This window comes from Nerophis ophidion, linkage group LG21 (assembly GCF_033978795.1).
Source record: "Nerophis ophidion isolate RoL-2023_Sa linkage group LG21, RoL_Noph_v1.0, whole genome shotgun sequence".
Taxonomy (NCBI): domain Eukaryota; kingdom Metazoa; phylum Chordata; class Actinopteri; order Syngnathiformes; family Syngnathidae; genus Nerophis; species Nerophis ophidion.
Window position 1 is genome coordinate 18,541,244 of NC_084631.1, and position 22,920 is coordinate 18,564,163.

Consider the following 22,920-nt stretch of genomic DNA (forward strand, 5'->3'; position numbering starts at 1 on the left):
TTGGTAGAGTATATATAAAATAATGTCAATGTTAAAGATTGAAATGTATTGGTAGTTTGTCACTTATTATTTGTCCCAAAAGGTCAAAATTCACATTATGATATTGGTTTGCCTACATTTACAGCAGTACTTAGTAAGACACAATACTAGTTTAGTCTCAGTTAGATTGATCTGTTGCAAGATACATGTGTTAGGCAGCTCACCTTCAGGAATGTTTGGGGCGGAGCCACTAGTTACTTCCTGGTTTTGCAAGCTTGATGATGTCATCACTGACATCACCAGACCATACCAAGTAAAAGGGGTTTAGTTTGTCTCCTACTTAGTTAATATTCTGTTAGGTAGAAGTATGGGTATAGATAACGTCTCTATCTTTATGGTCTCATTTTTAACACTATGTCACCAACCTTTTTTAAACCAAGAGCTACTTCTTGGGTAGTGATTTATGTGAAGGGCTACCAGTTTACACACTCAAATAAATTGCCTGAAATAGCCAATTTGCTCAATTTACCTTTAATAAATAAATCTATATATATAAAAAAAAAATGGGTATTTCTGTCTGTCATTCCGTCGTACATTTTTTTTTTTCCATTTACGGAAGGTTTTTTGTAGAGAATACATGATTTTTAAAAAAAAACACTTAATTGAACAATTTAAAAGAGGAGAAAACTCGAAAAAAAATTAAAATTAAATTTTTAAAAATGGTTTATCTTCAATTTCGACTCTTTAAAATTAAAAATTCAACTGAAAAAAATGAAGACATAAACTAGCTAATTCGAATCTTTTTGAAAAATTTCAAAAAACAATTTATGGAACATCATTAGTAATTTTTCCTGACTAAGATTAATTTTAGAATTTTGATGACATGTTTTAAATAGGTTAAAATCCAATCTGCACTTTGTTAGAATATATAACAAATTGGACCAAGCTATATTTCTAACAAAGACAAATCATTATTTCTTCTAGATTTTCCAGAACAAAAATTTTGGAAGAAATTCAAAAGACTTTGAAATAAGATTTAAATTTGATTCTACAGATTTTCTAGATTTGCCAGAATATTTTATTTGAATTCATAATAAATTTGAAGAAATCTTTCACAAATATTGTTTGTCAAAAAAACAAGCTACAATGAAGAATTAAATTAAAATGTATTTATTATTCTTTACAATAAAAAATATATATATACTTGAACATTGATTTAAATTGTCAGGAAAGAAGAAGAAGGAATTTAAAAGGTAAAAAGGTATATGTGTTTAAAAATCCTAAAATAATTTTTTAGGTTGTATTTTTTCGCTAAAATTGTCTTTCTGAAAGTTATAAGAAGCAAAGTAAAAAAAATTATGAATTTATTTAAACAAGTGAAGACCAAGTCTTTAAAATATTTTCTTGGATTTTCTAATTCTATTTGAGTTTTGTCTCTCTTAGAATTAAAAATGTCGAGCAAAGCGAGACCAGCTTGCTAGTAAATAAATACAATTTAAAAAATAGAGGCAGCTCACTGGTAAGTGCTGGTATTTGAGCTATTTTTAGAACAGGCCAGTGGGCTACTCATTTGGTCCTTACGGGCTACCTGGTGCCCGCGGGCACCGCGTCGGTGACCCCTGCTACAAAGACACGCTATTAAGATTGTAATTGTATGGAGGTTGGGAAAGGTTAGGTTTGGTAACATGACAACCTTTGTGCAACATTGGGGCCTTTTGGGTGGTATTGGGGGCCATTTTGTTGATGAATTCATTATGATGTGCTGCTAAAAACACTTCATTTATTTCATTGGTTCAAGCATGCTTTGTCAATAAACATTTACAAACACAAAATTTAATAAAACATAGACATAGTTTCCCTGAGCAGTGGGGTGTGTGTTGTGGCAAACAGCAGTTTTTTTATTTGCACTAATGCACACATGTTAAAAGTGCAATTTTAAAGTTAGTAATGAATGTTACCTTTAGTTATTTAATATTTTTTTGAGCTATGACAGTTAAAAAAACAATCAAACAAAAAAAATTACACAGAAGGTCTTGGGGACCCAAAAGGGTCCCAGTCATATAAGTGTGAAAAATAGTCAAACTTTTGAATTTTTTGGTTTTACTTTTAACACTTAAAACGATTGATAAATTTCCGATCTTTCCATCTGTTCTAGCTGTTCATTATTTTTTGAAAATAATAATCATTAGCATGCTAACTTTCTGAGCTAGTTTTCCTACCGTTTACCCCAGAGTCATAGTACGTGGTGCGTGACACTTGTAAACTGTTAGCATGTAATAGTTAGCATGCTAAGATTAAATTGCTAACTTTTTTTGCAAAGTGTACTCTTTTTTTCATCTAATGTGAATGGGTAAATGTGGAAGTAGTGTCAAAGCGCTTTGAGTACCTTGAAGGTAGAAAAGCGCTATACAAGTACAACCTATTTATCATTTATTTAATTCCCCAGCCATACACCTTAGAGCAGTGGTTCTTAAGCTTGTTGGAGGTACCGAACCCCACCAGTTTCATATGTGCATTCACCGAACGCTTCTTTAGTGAAAAATATATATATTTTTTTTTTTTTCAAATTCAAGTCAAAAGTTGTTTTTTTTTACCGGTGCACAAAATGAGCCATACGCAAACATAACCTTGTTCAAAGAACAAAACCAACACAGTGCATGAACTCACAACAAATTACACACTTGCAAATCAGTGTGATTTCTGCTGTGGCCGTATTTATAATACGCTAATATGGAGAAGTTTTTATTTGCACGATAAGTCAGGTGTGTCTCGACCTCTGCGGTGAAGGGTCGGAAGGAACCCCTGAGGCCGACTCACCGAACCCCTAGGGTTCAATCGAACCCAGGTTAAGAACCACTGCCTTAGAGTCAAATAACTTGGTATGTGACACAAGCTAACTGTTAGCATGCTAACATTAGCTTGCAAGAATGCTAACATCAGCGTACTAACTTTTTGAGCTAGTTTTGCTACTGTTTACACCAGAGGCATATAACTTGGTATGTGACACTTGTTAACTTTTAGCATGCAAATGATAGCATGCTAGCGAGCTAACTCGAGCATGCTAACTTTTTCATTTAATTTTACGATTTTTTCTCTATTTTCTGAAGCCAAACACCTTACAGCCGTGTTAATTGATATGTGAGACATGATAACTCTTATTATGCTCACGTTAGCACACATGCTAAATGTTAGCAATTTTATGTAAGCATGCTAACATTTTAGGCTAGCTGTGTAGCTCATTTTGTACAGTTACATCTAAAACTCTCGAATTCAGACACTCGGCACCATCCTCTAAAGCATGGCGGCTTCCAAGGAGGTCCAGGACGCAGATAGCAGGCCTATCAATATTTACGGGGGAATTTTCTAGTTTTTATTAATGCACACATGTTAAAAGTGCAATTTTAATGTTAATAATGTGCATGAAAGTATGAAGGTAACGACAAGCAAAACAAAATTTGTTTATTTCAACTACTTTCCCTAAAATATAGGCATTGAGGCTATGAAGTGTGTTATCCGATGACTCCATCCATCCATTTCTACCGCTTGTCCTTTTGGGGTCGCGGGTGGTGCTAGAGCCTATCTCAGTTGCATTCAGGCGGAAGGCTTTGTACACCCTGGACAAGTCACCACCTCATCACAGGGCCAACACGGAAAGACAGACAACATTCACACACTAGGGCCAATTTAGAGTTGCCAATCAACCTATCCCCAAGTGGATGTCTTTGGAGGTAAGTGGAAGCCGGAGTACCCGGAGGGAACCCACGCAGTCACGGGGAGAACATGCAAACTCCACACAGAAAGATCCTGAGTCCAGGATTGAACTCAGGACTACTCAGGACCTTCGTATTGTGAGGCACATGCCACTAAGCTGCCCATATCCGATTACTCGATTAATTGAACAAAGTAATCAATAAAAGTAATTAATTACTAAAATAATGGCTGCATCACTACAAACAACAAAAAGCTGTGCTATAACAGCATAGACCATGTCAATTTAGACAAAATGAAGCAATATATGTATTCAACTAAACATTACCAATAAGTTATTGCAAAACAGGTAAACCAAACAGTATGAGTAGAATTAGTTCTTCTTTAAAATCTTAATCACTTGTCCAAACGTTTTTGTAGATGTTTTAGAGCAGGGGTCTCAAACACGCGGCCTGCAGGCCAAATGCGGCGCGCGAGACCTTATTTTGCAGCCCACACCTCGATATGAAAATGTATTGTCAGTGTGGCCCGCGAGTTTAATATGGATGGCGATGACAGCATCATACTTAACAATCCTCCAGATTTTTCCGGCAGACTCCCTAATTTCAGGGCAACCATTATTTTGTATTTCCGTCGAATTTCATCTAAACAATAATATTTAGGGGGTGCCATAATGATACTGCCTTTGGCGCCCTCTACGACCAGCACGGGAGAATGATTGTTGGGAGGTGCACTGAAAGTCGGGAGTCTCTCGGAAAAAACGGGAGGGTTGGCAAGTATGCTGCTAGGGCGGGAAATCCTAGAAGGTGAATTCATTAAAAAGTGCATGTTAGATTTTTTCAGAAATCTTTTCTCGCGGCCTAGCCTCACCCTGTTTCTGCATCCGGTGGCCCCCAGGTAAATTGAGTTTGAGACCCCTGTTTCATAGTTATGTCTAGTAGGTATAGAGTTTAATTTGTGTCTTTATTACGAAATCTTTTTTTACACTGAATTCATTTAAAACGGAATGTTTTACATTTGAATTTTGTGAAAATCCGTGTGTAAAAATTCACTGGAAAAAAAAACAGTTTTGAAAAATTCAGTGTAAAAAATTCAGTCCTTAATCAATCAATCCACCAATCAATGTTTATTTATATAGCCCTAAATCAAGTGTCTCAAAGGGCTGCACAGGCCACGACGACATCTGCGGTTCAGCGCCCACATTAAACTAAAAGATTTGGTGTGGAAAAATTTGCTGCTTAAAAAGCCAGGCTCTTAAGACTGAAGCAATCGATCCTGTCTCAGAACCAGCCATTGAGATGCTAAGTTTGAAGTCACGTGACACGGGTCTCGCAAAACAGCATACAAAAAGCAGTTAACTGGTCTAGCTTGGCATAATACAAAATAATTAACATTACAATGCGGCCTGCTGGATGTTTTCGAACTATGGAAAGGATTCCACTGGTTAAAATCTGCACTTTTGAGTGACATGGTTTCTACGTAGGACAGCACGGTGGAACAGGGGTCAGTGCATCTGCCTCACAATACGAAGGTCCTGAGGAGTCCTGGGTTCAATCCCAGGCTCGGGATTTTTCTGTGTGGAGTTTGCTTGTTCTCCCCGTGACTGCGTGGGTTCCCTCCGGATACTCCGGCTTCCTCCCACTTCCAAAGACATGCACCTGGGGATAAGTTCATTGGCAACACTAAAAAATTGGCCCTAGTGTGTGAATGTGAGTGTGAATGTTGTCTGTCTATCTGTGTTGGCCCTGCGATGAGGTGGCAACTTGCTCAGGGTCTACCTCGCCTACCGCCCGAATGCAGCTGATAGGCGCCAGCGACCCCCTGCGGCCCCAAAAGGGACAAGCAGTAGAAAATGGATGGATGGATGGGTTTCTACGTATTAGTGATGGGTCCGGCAACACCAATGCATCGGTGCATGCGTCGAGTTCGTAGAGCAAAACCCTGTGTCGGTGCGGATACCGATTTTAGAAAGTCACGTGACCGATACGCCAACTGTTTCGCACTGACGTCTGCGTGCCAAACTGTGTTTATAAGGAAGCGCATCTGCCAAGGAGATGCTGCTGCCAACAGAATCGCCGCACTTTTGTCGTTGGTCATTTGTAATCTATAGTCGTCGGAGATCATTTCCGTCGTGTGGGAATATGCTGATCATATATCGAAAAAAAGGTATTTGTGTTCATTTCCTTGTCGTTTCATCCAGTTTTCTCGAAGTTTCCAGCATTGTCCCACCCACACAACCATCCAATTGGTTATATTAAAAAGCGGTGACAAGCAATCTCTTCGATAGCACAGTTGGTAGAGTGGAGGACTGTAGTTAAATAATAAATGATAAATGGGTTGTACTTGTATAGCGCTTTTCTACCTTCAAGGTACTCAAAGCGCTTTGACACTACTTCCACATTTACCCATTCACACACACATTCACACACTGATGGAGGGAGCTGCCATGCAAGGCGCCAACCAGGACCCATCAGGAGCAAGGGTGAAGTGTCTTGCTCAGGACACAACGGACGTGACGAGGTTGGTTCTAGGTGGGATTTGAACCCGTGCCCCTCGGGTTGCGCACGGCCACTTTCCCCACTGCGCCACTCCGTAGTTGTCCATGTTGAGTTCCTTTGGGCAGTGGTCCCCAACCTTTTTGAAGCTGTGGACCAGTCAACGCTTGATAATTTGTCCCACGGCCTGGCGGGGGATTTTTTTTTTTTTTTTGTCATGAAAAAGGGAGGTTTTTGTCATGAAAAGGGGAGTTTTTTCGGGTTGGTGCACTAATTGTAAGTGTATCTTGTGTTTTTTATGTTGATTTAATGAAAAAAAAAATATATATATATTTTTTTTTTAAATAAAAATTATTTAAAAATTATTCTGCGGCACGGTAACCATCGAGCCCGGTGGTTGGGGACCACTGCCTTAGGGCATTTGTTCAAATCCAGCTCAAACCCATTACCTTTTTACCATGAATTGATTAACGTGGACCCCGATTTAAACAAGTTGAAAACCTTATTCTGCTGTTACCATTTAGTGGTCAATTGTACAGAATATCTACTGTACTGTGCAACCTACTAATAAAAGTTTCAATCAATCAATCAACAGTGCGTATTTTTTTTTAATTCCCAGTCCACAAGTATCCTCATTCACAACATGTTCTCTTAGATTTCCATGTTATGATACATGTTCACATTATTATTGATTGCATCTAAAAAAGATAAAAAAATATATTTTTATTTAAATGAAGATATGAAATAATCCTAAATGAAATACAATGACTTGCTTTATATTATTGTATATATAACGTCAAAAAATCAGTGTCAGTTGAGTCGATCCATAGGTTGCCTGTAGGGATTTTTAATGTCCAGCAGATGTCAGTATTTAGTGACACAGTATTGACACAATATCAATACAGTTTTGCAAATTTCGAAACGCTACATGACGCCTCATCAACCCATCACTACTACGTATAATGATGTGCAGCGAAACTAACTGTGATACACAATGTGACCAGCAGATTGCTGGATAACGATTTTCAGGTAAACGTAAAGAAGAACACATGTTTGGATGCAATCATGGAGGCAGGAATAAATGTTAGAACATAAGCTCTGTTCACAAGACAAAGTTTGGTCATTAATAGATGAACAACACACTACGATAACTGTAGAAACTGATACTATATCGAATAAGTAGATGTTTTTTTATCCGTTTGCCTTTATTTATTGCTGTGTTCGTTGCCTTTTGTTGCTCTTGCTCTATTATAAAATATGTCGATCAAGGAGGTGGTCTGCAGTAGGAGAGCAATGTTCATATATTCCAAATATTTAGTGTTTTATTGTTCATAGTTACTGTTGTAAATCTCACAAAAGGTGTATGCGTTTGTGTGTAGACATAAACAGTTTTGAGACTACTCTTTTGTGAATGGAGATTGTTTTAACCCCTGTATATGCGTTGTTCGTGTGGACATGGCCTGTTAACAAGCCCCACCCACTCTGCCCCACATTGTTCCCAGAGCTTCATACGTCACTCAAAACTGCATATTCTAACCATATGGTTTGCAAATATGCAGCGGGCCACATTAAAATGTTAATTCCCATGTATTATGCCCAGGTAGCCCGGTTAACTGCATTTTAATCTATTTTGCAAGACTCGTGTCACGTGACTTCAAACTTGACACCTCATTGACTGGTTCAGAAACAGGCTCGATTGCTTCTGTCTTAATTTACCAGAAATGAGTCTTACATTTTGAAGCAGCAAATTTTTGGACACAGATTTATTTTACACTGAATTATAATACCCTGATTTTTTTAACACTCAACTGAATTTTTGTCCACTGAATTTTTTTACATTGAATATTTATCAACTAAATTCTAAAACACTGAATGTATTGTGAGCTGGGCGACAGCCGAAGGCAGGGCACTTGGCGGTCCGATCCTCGGCTACAGAAGCTAGCTCTTGGGACGTGGAACGTCACGTCACTGGGGGGGAAAGAGCCTGAGCTAGTGCGCGAAGTCGAGAAATTCCGGCTGGATATAGTCGGACTCACTTCGACGCACAGCAAGGGCTCTGGAACCACTTCTCTCGAGAGGGATTGGACCCTCTTCCACTCTGGCGTTGCCGGCAGTGAGAGGCGACGGGCTGGGGTGGCAATTCTTGTTTCCCCCCGGCTCAAAGCCTGTACGTTGGAGTTCAACCCGGTGGACGAAAGGGTAGCCTCCCTCCGCCTTCGGGTGGGGGGACGGGTCCTGACTGTTGTTTGTGCTTATGCACCAAACAGCAGTTCAGAGTACCCACCCTTTTTGGGAACGCTCGAGGGAGTACTGGAAAGTGCTCCCCCGGGTGATTCCCTTGTCCTACTGGGAGACTTCAACGCTCACGTTGGCAACGACAGTGAAACCTGGAGAGGCGTGATTGGGAAGAATGGCCGCCCGGATCTGAACCCGAGTGGTGTTTTGTTATTGGACTTTTGTGCTCGTCACAGTTTGTCCATAACAAACACCATGTTCAAACATAAGGGTGTCCATATGTGCACTTGGCACCAGGACACCCTAGGCCGCAGTTCCATGATCGACTTTGTAGTTGTGTCATCGGATTTGCGGCCTCATGTTATGGACACTCGGGTGAAGAGAGGGGCGGAGCTTTCCACCGATCACCACCTGGTGGTGAGTTGGCTGCGATGGTGGGGGAGGATGCCGGACAGACCTGGGAGGCCCAAACGCATTGTGAGGGTCTGCTGGGAACGTCTGGCAGAGTCTCCTGTCAGACAAAGTTTCAATTCCCACCTCCGGAAGAACTTTGAACATGTCACGAGGGAGGTGCTGGACATTGAGTCCGAGTGGACCATGTTCCGCACCTCTATTGTCGAGGCGGCAGATCGGAGCTGTGGCCGCAAGGTAGTTGGTGCCTGTCGGGGCGGCAATCCTAAAACCCCTTGGTGGACACCAGCGGTGAGGGATGCCGTCAAGCTGAAGAAGGAGTCCTATCGGGTCCTTTTGGCTCATAGGACTCCGGACGCAGTGGACAGGTACCGACAGGCCAAGCGGTGTGCAGCTTCAGCGGTCGCGGAGGCCAAAACTCGGACATGGGAAGAGTTCGGGGAAGCCATGGAAAACGACTTCCGGACGGCTTCGAAGCGATTCTGGACCACCGTCCGCCGCCTCAGGAAGGGGAAGCAGTGCACTATCAACACCGTGTATGGTGCGGATGGTGTTCTGCTGACCTCGACTGCGGATGTTGTGGATAGGTGGAAAGAATACTTCGAAGACCTCCTCAATCCCACCAACACGTCTTCCTATGAGGAAGCAGTGCCTGGGGAATCTGTGGTGGACTCTCCTATTTCTGGGGCTGAGGTCGCTGAGGTAGTTAAAAAGCTCCTCGGTGGCAAGGCCCCAGGGGTGGACGAGATCCGCCCGGAGTTCCTTAAGGCTCTGGATGCTGTGGGGCTGTCTTGGTTGACAAGACTTTGCAGCATCGCGTGGACATCGGGGGCGGTACCTCTGGATTGGCAGACCGGGGTGGTGGTTCCTCTCTTTAAGAAGGGGGACCGGAGGGTGTGTTCCAACTATCGTGGGATCACACTCCTCAGCCTTCCCGGTAAGGTTTATTCAGGTGTACTGGAGAGGAGGCTACGTCGGATAGTCGAACCTCGGATTCAGGAGGAACAGTGTGGTTTTCGTCCTGGTCGTGGAACTGTGGACCAGCTCTATACTCTCGGCAGGGTTCTTGAGGGTGCATGGGAGTTTGCCCAACCAGTCTACATGTGCTTTGTGGACTTGGAGAAGGCATTCGACCGTGTCCCTCGGGAAGTCCTGTGGGGAGTGCTCAGAGAGTATGGGGTATCGGACTGTCTTATTGTGGCGGTCCGTTCCCTGTACGATCAGTGCCAGAGCTTGGTCCGCATTGCCGGCAGTAAGTCGAACACATTTCCAGTGAGGGTTGGACTCCGCCAAGGCTGTCCTTTGTCACCCATTCTGTTCATAACTTTTATGGACAGAATTTCTAGGCGCAGTCAAGGCGTTGAGGGGTTCCGGTTTGGTAACCGCAGGATTAGGTCTCTGCTTTTTGCAGATGATGTGGTCCTGATGGCTTCATCTGAGCGGGATCTTCAGCTCTCGCTGGATCGGTTCGCAGCCGAGTGTGAAGCGACCGGAATGAGAATCAGCACCTCCAAGTCCGAGTCCATGGTTCTCGCCCGGAAAAGGGTGGAGTGCCATCTCCGGGTTGGGGAGGAGACCCTGCCCCAAGTGGAGGAGTTCAAGTACCTAGGAGTCTTGTTCACGAGTGAGGGAAGAGTGGATCGTGAGATCGACAGGCGGATCGGTGCGGCGTCTTCAGTAATGCGGACGTTGTACCGATCCGTTGTGGTGAAGAAGGAGCTGAGCCGGAAGGCGAAGCTCTCAATTTACCGGTCGATCTACGTTCCCATCCTCACCTATGGTCATGAGCTTTGGGTCATGACCGAAAGGATAAGATCACGGGTACAAGCGGCCGAAATGAGTTTCCTCCGCCGTGTGGCGGGGCTCTCCCTTAGAGATAGGGTGAGAAGCTCTGCCATCCGGGAGGAACTCAAAGTAAAGCCGCTGCTCCTTCACATCGAGAGGAGCCAGATGAGGTGGTTCGGGCATCTGGTCAGGATGCCACCCGAACGCCTCCCTAGGGAGGTGTTTAGGGCACGTCCAACCGGTAGGAGGCCACGGGGAAGACCCAGGACACGTTGGGAAGACTATGTCTCCCGGCTGGCCTGGGAACGCCTCGGGATCCCCCGGGAAGAGCTAGACGAAGTGGCTGGGGAGAGGGAAGTCTGGGTTTCCCTGCTTAGGCTGTTGCCCCCGCGACCCGACCTCGGATAAGCGGAAGATGATGGATGGATGGATGGATGAATGTATTTTCAATTAAATTGTCAGCATAATTTCATGTAAAAAAATTAAGTTCACAAAATTTAAACGCAAAAAAAATCCATTACATAAAGTCAATGTCAAAAAAAGTTTTCATAATAAAGACACAAATTAACCTCCATAGTAGGGGTGCCAAAAAATTGCTTTTTGAATTCATTGGGATTCTTATTTTTAACGTTTCTTAACCGATTCAAAAATGTATTTATCAAATTTTTTTGTTTTTTAAACAAAAACAGTTTTCTTTAAAGTAATATAGAAATTGATCAGATATGTTTATCTATTTTATAGAGGAATCTAGTTAGTCATAGAACTGGCACCGAAAGTTGTTAGAAAAAGTATTGATTTTGTATGGAGTATCGATTCTGAATCGAATCGTTACCCCCAAGAAATAAATCGAATTGTGTGGTGCCCGAAGATTCACTGCCCCACTATCTGGTATTTGACTATTATGGACTTTTATTGCAGAACTATAGTCAGCGTATACATATTGTTCACAAGGTGGCATCTGTAGCAAATCAATCAGCTTAACACTCACATTTAAATATGGATACAGTATGTAAATGTGGATGAATTTACGATTATCAAGCTTCAAGGCTGACCGGTTTTCTGACAATGTTAAACGGCCCCTCTAAAGCCGACAACATTTCCTCTAAAAAGAGACGGTAGTGATTTCAGGCTTATTTTGTAACGCATTTCAGCACATTTTGGTACATTCACTTTTAGATCCAAAATGAGGGCGGGTCTGCATCAGCCAGCTGACGTCGCCTACAGAAAAATGGAGACAATTTCAAAGTGTGTAGAATTTGTTTTGGCAGCGTCTTCATCCCAAATCATGTTATTTTTACACAGAATTTGAAGGAATTATCGAATATGGCTGTCTGATGCATCAATGCAGGTTGTAGCAGTACACATAAAGTATGGGTCAGCCTGCATACAGTGGGTACGGAAAGTATTCAGACCCCTTTACATTTTCTCATAAATGTACACTCTGCATTAGAGATATCCGATAATGGCTTTTTTGCCAATTACCGATATTCCAATATTGTCCAACTCTTAATTACCGATTCTGATATTAACCGATACCGATATTATATACAGTAATGGAATTAAAGGCCTACTGAAATTAGATTTTCTTATTTAAACAGGGATAGCAAGTCTATTCTTTGTGTCATACTTGATCATTTTGCGATATTGTCATATTTTTGCTGAAAGGATTTAGTAGAGAACATCGACGATAAAGTTTGCAACTTTAGGTCGCTAATAAAAAAGCTTTGCCTGTACCGGAAGTAGCAGACGATGTGCGCGTGACGTCACGGGTTGTGGAGCTCCTCACATCCTCACATTGTTTACAATAATGGCCACCAGCAGCGAGAGCGATTCGGATCAAGAACGCGACGATTTCCCCATTAGTTTGAGCAAGGATGAAAGATTCGTGGATGAGGATAGTGAGAGTGAAGGACTACAAAAAAAAAAAAAAGACGGAGCGATTCAGATGTTATTAGACACATTTACTAGGATAATTCTGGAAAATCCTGTATCTGCTTATTGTGTTACTAGTGTTTTAGTGAGATTATATAGTCGTACCTGAAAGTCGGAGGGGTGTGGCCACAGGTGTGGTGCCCGCCAGTGTCTCGGAGGGAAGCCACATTTCTCGACGAGGCGAAGCGAAGGCAGTCGGTTGGGCCGGGCTGAGCTTTTTTCCCCCCCCCTCCTCGACGGTGGAAGCATCCTACGTTCGGGGACGGCCGGTCGGAGGAGGAAAAAGAGTCGCAGCTGCCTCTTTGACAGGTGCACGAGGAACGACGCAAGCTCCGCTCATGTCCACGGTAACAGCCGACTTATTACCACAATTTTCTCACCGAAACCTGCCGGTTGACATGTGGGGGGATCCATGTCCGCTTGACCCCTGTGTTGCATAGTAAAGCTTCACCTTTGCGAATGTAAACAAGGAAACACCGGCTGTGTTTGTGTTGCTAAAGGCAGTTGCAATACACCGCTTTCCACCAATATCTTTCTTCTTTGTAGTCTCCATTATTAATTGAACGAATTGCAGAAGATTCAGCAACACATATATCCAGAATATTGTGTAATTATGCGATTAAAGCAGACGACTTATAGCCGTGATCGGTGCTGGAAGAAAATGTCCGCTACAATCCGTGACGTCACGCGCACGCGTCATCATACGCGTCATCATTCCGCGACGTTTTCAACAGGATACTTAGCGGGAATTTTAAAATTGCAATTTGGTAAACTAAACCGGCTGTATTGGCATGTGTTGCAATGTTAACATTTCATCATTGATATATAAACTATCAGACTGCGTGGTCGGTAGTACTGGGTTTCAGTAGGCCTTTAACACTTCATTATGCCTAATTTTGTTGTGATGCCCCGTGATGTAACAAAGTTTTTCAAAATAAATCAACTCAAGTAATGGAAAAAAATGCCAAAATGGCACTGCCATATTTATTATTGAAGTCCCAAAGTGCTTTTTTTTTAACATGCCTCAAAACAGCAGCTTGGAATTTGGGACATGCTCTCCCTGAGAGAACATGAGGAGGTTGAGGTGGGCAGGATTGGGGGTTGTGGGGGGGGTTGAGGTGTGTGTGTGTGGGGGGGCGTAGGGGGTAGCGGGGGTGTATATTGTAGCATCCTGGAATAGTTAGTGCTGCAAGGGGTTCTGGGTATTTGTTCTGTTGTGTTTATGTTGTGTTACAGTGCGGATGTTCTCCCAAAATGTGTTTGTCATTCTTCTTTGGTTTGGGTTCACAATGTGGCGCATGTTTCTAACAGTCTTAAAGTTGTTTATACGACCACCCTCAGTGTGACCTGTATGGCTGTTGACCAACAATGCCTTGCATTCACTTGTGTGTGTGAAAAGCAGTAGATATTATGTGATTGGACCGGCACGCAAAGGCAGTGCCTTTAAGGTTTATTGGCGCTCTGTTCTCCTCCCTACGTCTGTGTACACAGCGGCGTTTTAAAAAGTCATAAAAGTTACTTTTTTTTCAAACCGATACCGATAATTTCCGACATTACATTTTAAACCATTTATCGGCCGATATTATCGGCAGGCTGATATTATCAGACATTTCTAAATCAGACCCTTTTACATTTTCTCATACATATACACTCTTCACCCTATCTTGACAGAAAAAAAAACAGAAATGTAGAATTTTTTGCAAATCCATTAAAATAAAAAACTCAAATCACATTGTACATAAGTACCCACAGCATTTGCTCAATGCTTTGTTGATGCATCTTTAGCAGCAATTACAGCCTCAAGTACGATGCCACAAGTTATGCACAACTATCCCTGGGCAGTTTCGCCCATTCCGCTTTGCAGCACCTCTCAAGCTCCATCAGGTTGGATGGGAAGTGTTGGTTTTCATCCAGGATGTCTCTGTGCGTTGCTGTATTCATCTTAGTCTTGTCATGGAGGTGAAGAAGAACCTGATGGTCACTTTGTCAGAGCTACAGAGAGGAGAACCTTCCAGAAGGACAACCATCTCTGCAGCAATCCACCAATCAGGCCTGTATGGTAGAGTGGCTAGACGGAAGCCATTTCTTAGTAAAAAGTATGCACATGAAACTAAATTCTCAGGTCTAATGAGACAAAGTTTGAACTATTTGGCGTGAGTGCCAGGCGTCATGTTTGGAGAAAACCAGGCACCGCTCATTACCAGGGCAGTACCATCCCTACAGTGAAGCATGGTGGTGGCAGCATCATGCTGTGGGGATGGTTTTTAGTGGCAGGAACTGGGAGACTAGTCAGGGTAGAGGGAAAGATAAATGCAGCAATGGACGGAGACATCCTGGATGACAACCTGATGGAACTTGAGAGGTGCTGCAAAGAGCAATGGGCAAAACTGCCCAAAGATTGGTGTGCCAAGCTTGTGGCATCATATTCACAGACTCAAAGCTGTTATTGCTGCTAAAGGTGCATCAACAAAGTATTAGGCAAAGGCTGATTTGAGTTTTTTATTTTTAATACATTTTCAAAAATTTCTAAATTTCAGTTTTTTTTCTGTCCATAGGAGGGCTGAGTGTACATTAATGATAAATAAAATACACTTTTTTTTAATTTTAGAAAATGGCTACAATGAAACAGAGAGTGAAAAATTTAAAAGGCGCATTAATACTTTCTTTACCAAGTGTACATTTCCAAATGATGGAAATATGAGCAAATTTTAAAACGAGAGAAAAAGACGGTGGTATTCTATTTCGCGTTGTGTTCCGATGTTTTCCTCAAGATGATTGAGGAAGTACTAAAAAAGCATGAAGAAACACAGGTTATGGTGTGAAAGTCCAGAAATGTCGATTATTTTATATTTCTTATTTTGCTCATAATGTTAACCATATCAGATTTGAAGTAATCATCGACCACGGCGACAAAAACATGCAATTAGGTGATCAAAATAAGTACAGCTAGTTATCTACAAAATATTTGAAAAATACATTGTTAGCATGGGAAATTAATAAAGAGAACTTATCATCTGGACGCCTTTACGACTTCAGCTTATATTCTGTAAATCGATATTAATACGAGAAGATGGAGACACCTGCATGTTTCGGAGGAGCTGGAAGATCTCCATGGTTCTGAGGACAATGTCTTGGACCGTCTCCTGGCCGATGCGACACAATGAGGCGGTGTTGACATCACGCGCTGCCTGGCCCTGCTGTTGCTGAGGCGGCGGCGGCGGCCCCGTAAAAGGTGACACTAGTGCAGGAGTTGTCATGGAGACAGCGGGTAGCAATGACGGAGGGGGACTGGATCCACGTAAATTGACCTGTCGGATATCAGACCGGAGGACAACAGTACACCCTTGTGTGCCTTGAAGTAAGAGAAAAAGAAGATTGGAGGGGTAGAAGTGGGACAAATTGAAATTAGTCAAAGTCTAAAATTGTTATAAATACAATTCAACACTATTGTTTACTATTGTTTACCAATTAACAACTCGGAGAAAGCAGTTATGATGAGAGATATACAAGGTAAAGGACATATTCAAAAAAATATTCCACTGAAAAGTTAAAAGATGCAAGAGCCATTTTGATATGCTTTTTTTTTTTTAAATACTATAACTACATTTTTTAAAGGAAAAAACAATGCATGTGTCAAAGTTTGTTGTTGACGAACCCCAAGATGCAGAGATGGAGGCAGGCATGAAGTGAGAAAACATGGTTTTAATATAACAAAACCAAACAAAGGGTATACAACAAAAAGCACGCACGTGGGCAGATAAACTAAGAAAGCTTGCAGGGGAGCTAGAAAACAAGAAGGAACTTTAGCATGGAAAACAGAAGTCATACTTGTACTTAGAAAACAAAACAGAAGCAGGGAACAAAAGACAGTAAGCTAAAAACCGCTATCAAACATAGCTTACCGCAACGCTGCATTGACACATCAAGATACGACACGACAGGTAGCAAAGACAAGTGCGACATGATGTGGCAACGGCAATAATCCAGCAACTGACTCAAGACAAAGCAGGTACAAATAGGAGCGGGCTGATTGACAACAGGTGTGGCCAGGTGTCAATCAGCCGCAGCTGAGGGAAAACACCACACAGGGAGACAAACAGGAAGCTGAACCAAAATAAGAGTGCTGACAGGAACTAAGGACAGGAAATACTAAACACACACAGAGGAAATACTAAAACACAGTCAGTGGCAAGCCTGACAGCATGCCTGTTTTGTGTTATTAGTTATTAATATTCATTTTTTTCTCATTACATTACACCCATTTGCTGTTTTAATCCGCTTTTCATGATTTTTTTGTAATAAAAATATTTTTAGAATGGGCCACGGGTAGTTGAAAAATTAGCTGCAGGTTGCAAACAGTCCTCGTGCCGCACTTTGGACACCCCTGCATTGGCGTTTAATTCTGTCTTAAAATAATGCTGACACTAATATAATTTATTGGCAATAATTTGTGTAGTAATACATCATAAAAGTGCTGCAATGTATATATCCATCTACCCATCCAATTTCTACCACTTGTCCCTCTCAGGGTGGCAGGAGCCTATCCCAGCTGCACTCACAGTAGATGGCTATAAGAATTATGAAAGACCAAAAAGAAGAGGAAAAGGTTTTGAAAAAACTAAAATACTGTATTCATAAATGTACAAATATGACTTTAAAGAAATACAATGAAAATGTAATGAATAAAGGAAATAAAAATAAATCTTACTTGTAAAAAATATGAAAAAAAAAGATTTAATGATTTTTTTATATATAAAAGTATTTTTAGAATGTGCAGGGGACCATTAAAAAGATTGGCTTTTAGTCGCAAAATGGCCCCAATTCTGCACTTCAGACATCACAGTATCAATGCTTAATTCACATTTTTGTTTATTTCAAAATAAAAATACTGTATTTTTAAAATTACAAATATGACTTTACAGAAATACAATTAAAATGTAATAAATAAATAAAATAAGAACACATCTAACGCATTAAAAATATGAAAAAAAGGTTAAAAAATTGTTCTTGTTACTTGTTGCTTTTTTATTCCATTTTTTGTAAAAAAAAAAAAAAAAAAATTTATAAAAGTAGTTTTAGTATGCGCACCAGGCCGTTAAAAAAAATTAGTTCCTGGTCGCAAAATGATCCCCATTATGCACTTTAGACATCCATGTATCAGCGCTTAATTTGGTCTCAAAATAATGCTGACATTACTATTGTTCATCAGTAATAATTTGTGGAGAGTGTAATTACAGTAATTAAAAATTAAAAAGAAGAGGGAGAGGTGTTGAAAAAATAAAATACTGTATTTACAAATGTACAAATATGACTTTAAAGAAATACAATGAAAATGTAATAAATAAATAATAACAATAATACATTTTCTAATAAAAAATGTGAAAAAAATTGTTTTTAAAAAATCGTTCTTGTTACATTACACCAGTTTGCTGTTGTATTCCAGGTTTAATTTTTTTTTATATAAAAGTATTTTTAGAATGTGCAGCAGGCCATTAAAAAATTTGCAAAATGGCCCCCATTCCGCACTTTGGACATCCCTGTATCAGCGCTTACTTTGGTCTCAAAATAATGCTGAAAATGCTATTGTTTATCAGCAATAATTTGTGGGACACTGTATTAAAAATGTGTAGCGATATACTGTAAACAGTAGATGGAGCTATTACAGTAATGAAAAATCAAAAAGAAGAGGGAAAGGTGATGAAAAAAATATCGTATTTATAAATATACAAATATGACTTTAAAGAAATGCAATGAACATTTAATAAAGAAATACAATAAGAATAAATCTAAGTAATTACAAGGGAATAAGCGGTAGAAAATGGATGGATGGATGGATAATTAAAAATATGAAGATTTTTTTTCATTACATATAACACAATAAGAATAATAAATAATAATACAAAATAATAAATATGGGGAAAAAAACGTTTTTTGTTGTTACATTACACCTGTGTGCTGCTTTATTCCATTTTTCATGATTTTTTGTTTTCTAAAAGTTTTTTGAGAATGTGCAGTTAAAAATGTTGCAAAATGGCCCCTATTCCGCACTGTGTCAGTGCTTAGTTTGGTCTCAAAATAATGCTGACAATACTTTTGTTTATCAGCAATAATTTGTGGGACAGTATATGAAAAATGTGTAGCAATATACAGTATGCAGTAGATAGTGCATTTACAGTGATGAAAAATTAAAAAGAGGAGGGAAAGGTGTTGAAAAAAAGATAATACTGTATGTATAAATGTAAATATGACATTAAAGAAATACAATGAAAATGTAATAAACAAAATAAGAATACATCTAACAAATAGAAAATACAAAAACCATTTTAAAAACAATTTCTTGTTACATTACTCCTGTTTTCTGTTTATTCTACGTTTTATTTTATTTTTCATAAAAGTATTTTGAGAATGTGCAAAAAAATTTGCAAAATTGCCCCCATTCCCCACTTTCGACATCCCTGTATCAGTGCTTGATTTACTAGTGCTTAATATATTCAAGAATTTTTATTATAATATCATGATATAAATCCATTTAATAGAGTCACATACAAATAAGGCAACAAGAGAAGTATCCCACACTTCTCTTTTGTAAAGTAAATTTGTACAGGCATCTATGTCAACAATATGATTTGCCTGAAAAGCTGGACAGGACAAAAAAATTAAAACTTTAAGAAATAAAAATGTATATAAATATAAATATATACATAAATATATATATATATATATATATATATATATATATATATATATATATATATATATATATATATATATATATATATATATATATATATACATACATATACATATATATATACACACACACATATATATATATATACATATACATATATATATACACACACATATATATACATACATACATACATACATACATACATACATACATACATATATATATATATATATATATATATATATATATATATATATATATATATTATATATATAAAATCGGGGCGGTATAGCTCGGTTGGTAGAGCGGCCGTGCCAGCAACTTAAGGGTTGCAGGTTGATCCCCACTTCCGCCATCTTAGTCACTGCTGTTGTGTCCTTGGGCAAGACACTTTACCCACCTGCTCCCAGTGCCACCCACGCTGGTTTAAATGTAAAAATTAGATATTGGGTTTCACTATGTAAAGCGCTTTTAGTCACTTGAGAAAAAGCGCTGTATAAATATAAATCACTTCACTTCACTGATATATATATATATATATATATATATATATATATATATATATATATATATATATATATATATATATATATATACATATGCGATGAGGGTGACTTGTCCAGTGTGTACCCCGACTTCCGCCCGATTGTAGCTGAGATAGGCACTAGCACCCCCCGCGACCCCAAAGGGAATAAGCGGTAGAAAATGGATGGATGGGATATATATATATATATATATATATATATATATATATATATATATATATATATATATATATTAGGGCTGCGAGTCTTTGGGTGTCCCACGTTTCTATTCAAAATCGATTCTTGAGGTCGCGATTCGATAATATATCGATTTTTTCGATTCAACGTGATTCTCGATTAAAAAATGATAGTTTTCCGATTCAAAAGGATTCTGTATTCATTCAATACATAGGATTTCAGCAGGATCTACCCCAGTCTGCTGACATGCTAGCAGAGTAGTGGATTTTTTTAAAAAGCTTTTATAATTTTAAAGGACAATGTTTTATCAACCGATTGCAATAATGTAAATTTGTTTTAACTATTAAACGAACCAAAAATATGACTTATTTTATCTTTGTGAAAACATTGGACACAGTGTGTTGTCAAGCTTATGAGATGCGATGCAAGTGTAAGCCACTGTGACACTATTGTTCGTTTTTGTTTTTTTTATAAATGTCTAATGATAATGTCAATGAGGGATTTTTAATCACTGCTATGCTGAAATTATAACTAATAATGATACTGTTGTTGATAATATTCATTTTTGTTTCACTACTTTTGGTTTGTTCTGTGTCGTGTTTGTGTCTCCTCTCAATTGCTCTGTTTATTGCAGAGTGTTGCTGGGTCAGGTTTGGTTTTGGAATTGGATTGCATTGTTATGGTATTGCTGTGTAGTGGTTTGTAAGATTGATTAAAAACAATAATAATAATAATAATAACAATAATAAAAATCGATTTAAAAAAAAAGAGAATCGATTCTGAATCGCACAACATATTCGATTCGATTCGTATTCTAATCGATGTTTTCCCACACCCCTAATATATACATATATACACACACATATATATATACATATATATACATATATATATATATATATATATATATATATATATATATATATATATATATATATATATATATATATATAGATTTTTTATTTATTTTTATCAATCCAACAAACCACTAAACAGCAATACCATAACAATGCAATCCAATTCCAAAACCAATCCTGACCCAGCAACACTCAGAACTGCAATAAACAGAGCAATTGAGAGAAGACACAAACACGACACAGAACAAACCAAAAGTAGTGAAACAAAAATGAATATTATCAAATACAGTACCAATATTAGTTATAATTTCAGCATAGTAGTGATTAAAAATCCCTCATTTACATTATCATTACACATTTATAAAAAACAAGAACGATAGTGTCACAGTGGCTTACACTTGCATCGCATCTCATAAGCTTGACAACACACTGTGTCCAATGTTTTCACAAAGATAAAATAAGTCATATTTTTGGTTTGTTTAATAATTTAAAACAAATTTACATTATTGCAATCAGTTGATAAAACATTGACATTTACAAATATAAAAGCCTTTTTTTTTTATTAAATTTACTACTCTGCTAGCATGTCAGCAGACTGGGGTAGATCCTGCTGAAATCCTATGTATTGAATGAATACAGAATCCTTTTGAATCGGAAAAATAGCGTTGTTGAATCGAGAATCGAATCGAATCGAAAAAAATCAATATATTATCGAATCGTGACCCCAAGAATCGATATTGAATCGAATCGTGGGACACCCAGATTCGCAGACCTAATATATATATATGTTTATTTTATTTATTTTTTAAGAATGTGTAGCAATGAAAAATCAAAAAGAAGAGGGAAAGGTGTTTATAAAGGTACTTATAAGAGGTATAAATATGAATTTAAAAAATACAATGCAAATGTAGTAAGTAAAAAAAAAAAAGAATATATCAATTTATGAAAAATATAAATATGATGGAAACACATAATTCATAATAAAGAACATAAACTAATCAATAACTTATTATTTATGATCAACGAAGGAAAATATGACATATTTAATGGCATTGTTGTAAGTGTAGCAATTAAGTCGATTATTGAGGACTTTAGTAACGTTAAGGCAAACTAGTTTAGTGTTGAAATGTATTTCGGTCGCGCCAAAGCGTCAAGACGCCATGTTTAAGACACAACTAAATAGCATAAACATGATCTAGAAGTAACAGTCCTAATATTCCCATATGTCAAAAGTGGAGTGCTTGTTATCCATAGCTGAGGACACCCGAAAGACGTCGGCAAATAAACTTAAAGACGACTGTGAGTGTTCCTACTTGTTAAACAATACATTTTTATCGACCTGTGTGCCAATAAGACGTTCGACAACAATGTTTGTTACCTGTGTGGAGATAAATGTGTCTCTTTTGATTTCATGTCAACTTCTCTGCTGCGAGGAGGATAACGTTGTGAAGTATCGCGAGAAGTACGGTTGAAACCATAACTCCTAGTAGAAGGGCAACACAATTTAATACCTCGCAGGGGGTTAGGTTTGGGAAAATAGGACGTTTTACTTCACTTGTTGTGAATTTAAAACAAGGAAAAATTAGGGTTTTATTTGGTGTTCACTCAATAAATGTCTATGAGTGTTGCTTTCCAAAGCGGATTATATCTGGCATTACGGTAAACCACGGCGTCTTAGTGCCCAAGTTCCCTGGTGCGACAGCGCCACGGTGTGGTAGAGTGTGGAAGTAACAATAAACACTTCAATTAAAAAGTATATTCAAATACCTTTTAATTTCATGCGTTTTCTCATGCGCTGAAACCGCTTTTATTTAAAAAATAAATAAAAATAAAAAATTCATATAAAAGGAGATAATGACACATATTATTAGTTCATTTTCATTTATCAATCAATCGATGATTATTTATATAGTCCTAAATCACTAGTGTCTCAAAGGGCTGCACAAACCACAACGACATCCTCGGTAGAGCCCACATAAGGGCAAGGAAAACTCACACCCAGTGGGACGTCGGTGACAATGACAGACTATGAGAAACCTTGGAGAGGACTGCATATGTGGGCACCCCCCCCTCTAGGGGAACCGAAAGCAATGGATGTCGAG

At 38.9% G+C, this 22,920-nt stretch overlaps 1 protein-coding gene across 2 annotated transcripts in view; it reads right to left on the reverse strand.

Annotated features, from left to right (window-relative positions):
* med30 (mediator complex subunit 30) overlaps positions 1-22,287 on the reverse strand; it is a 133,775-nt gene extending 111,488 nt beyond the window's left edge. For both annotated transcript variants that reach the window (XM_061882071.1, XM_061882070.1), the window contains exons 1-2: positions 22,197-22,287; positions 15,626-15,897 (exon numbers count right to left, since the gene is read on the reverse strand). In XM_061882071.1, coding sequence (XP_061738055.1) covers positions 15,626-15,802 — 177 coding nt within the window. In that variant the 5' untranslated portion in view covers positions 15,803-15,897; positions 22,197-22,287. The remainder of the gene's footprint in view (positions 1-15,625; positions 15,898-22,196) is intronic.
* Positions 22,288-22,920: the final 633 nt, after the last annotated feature.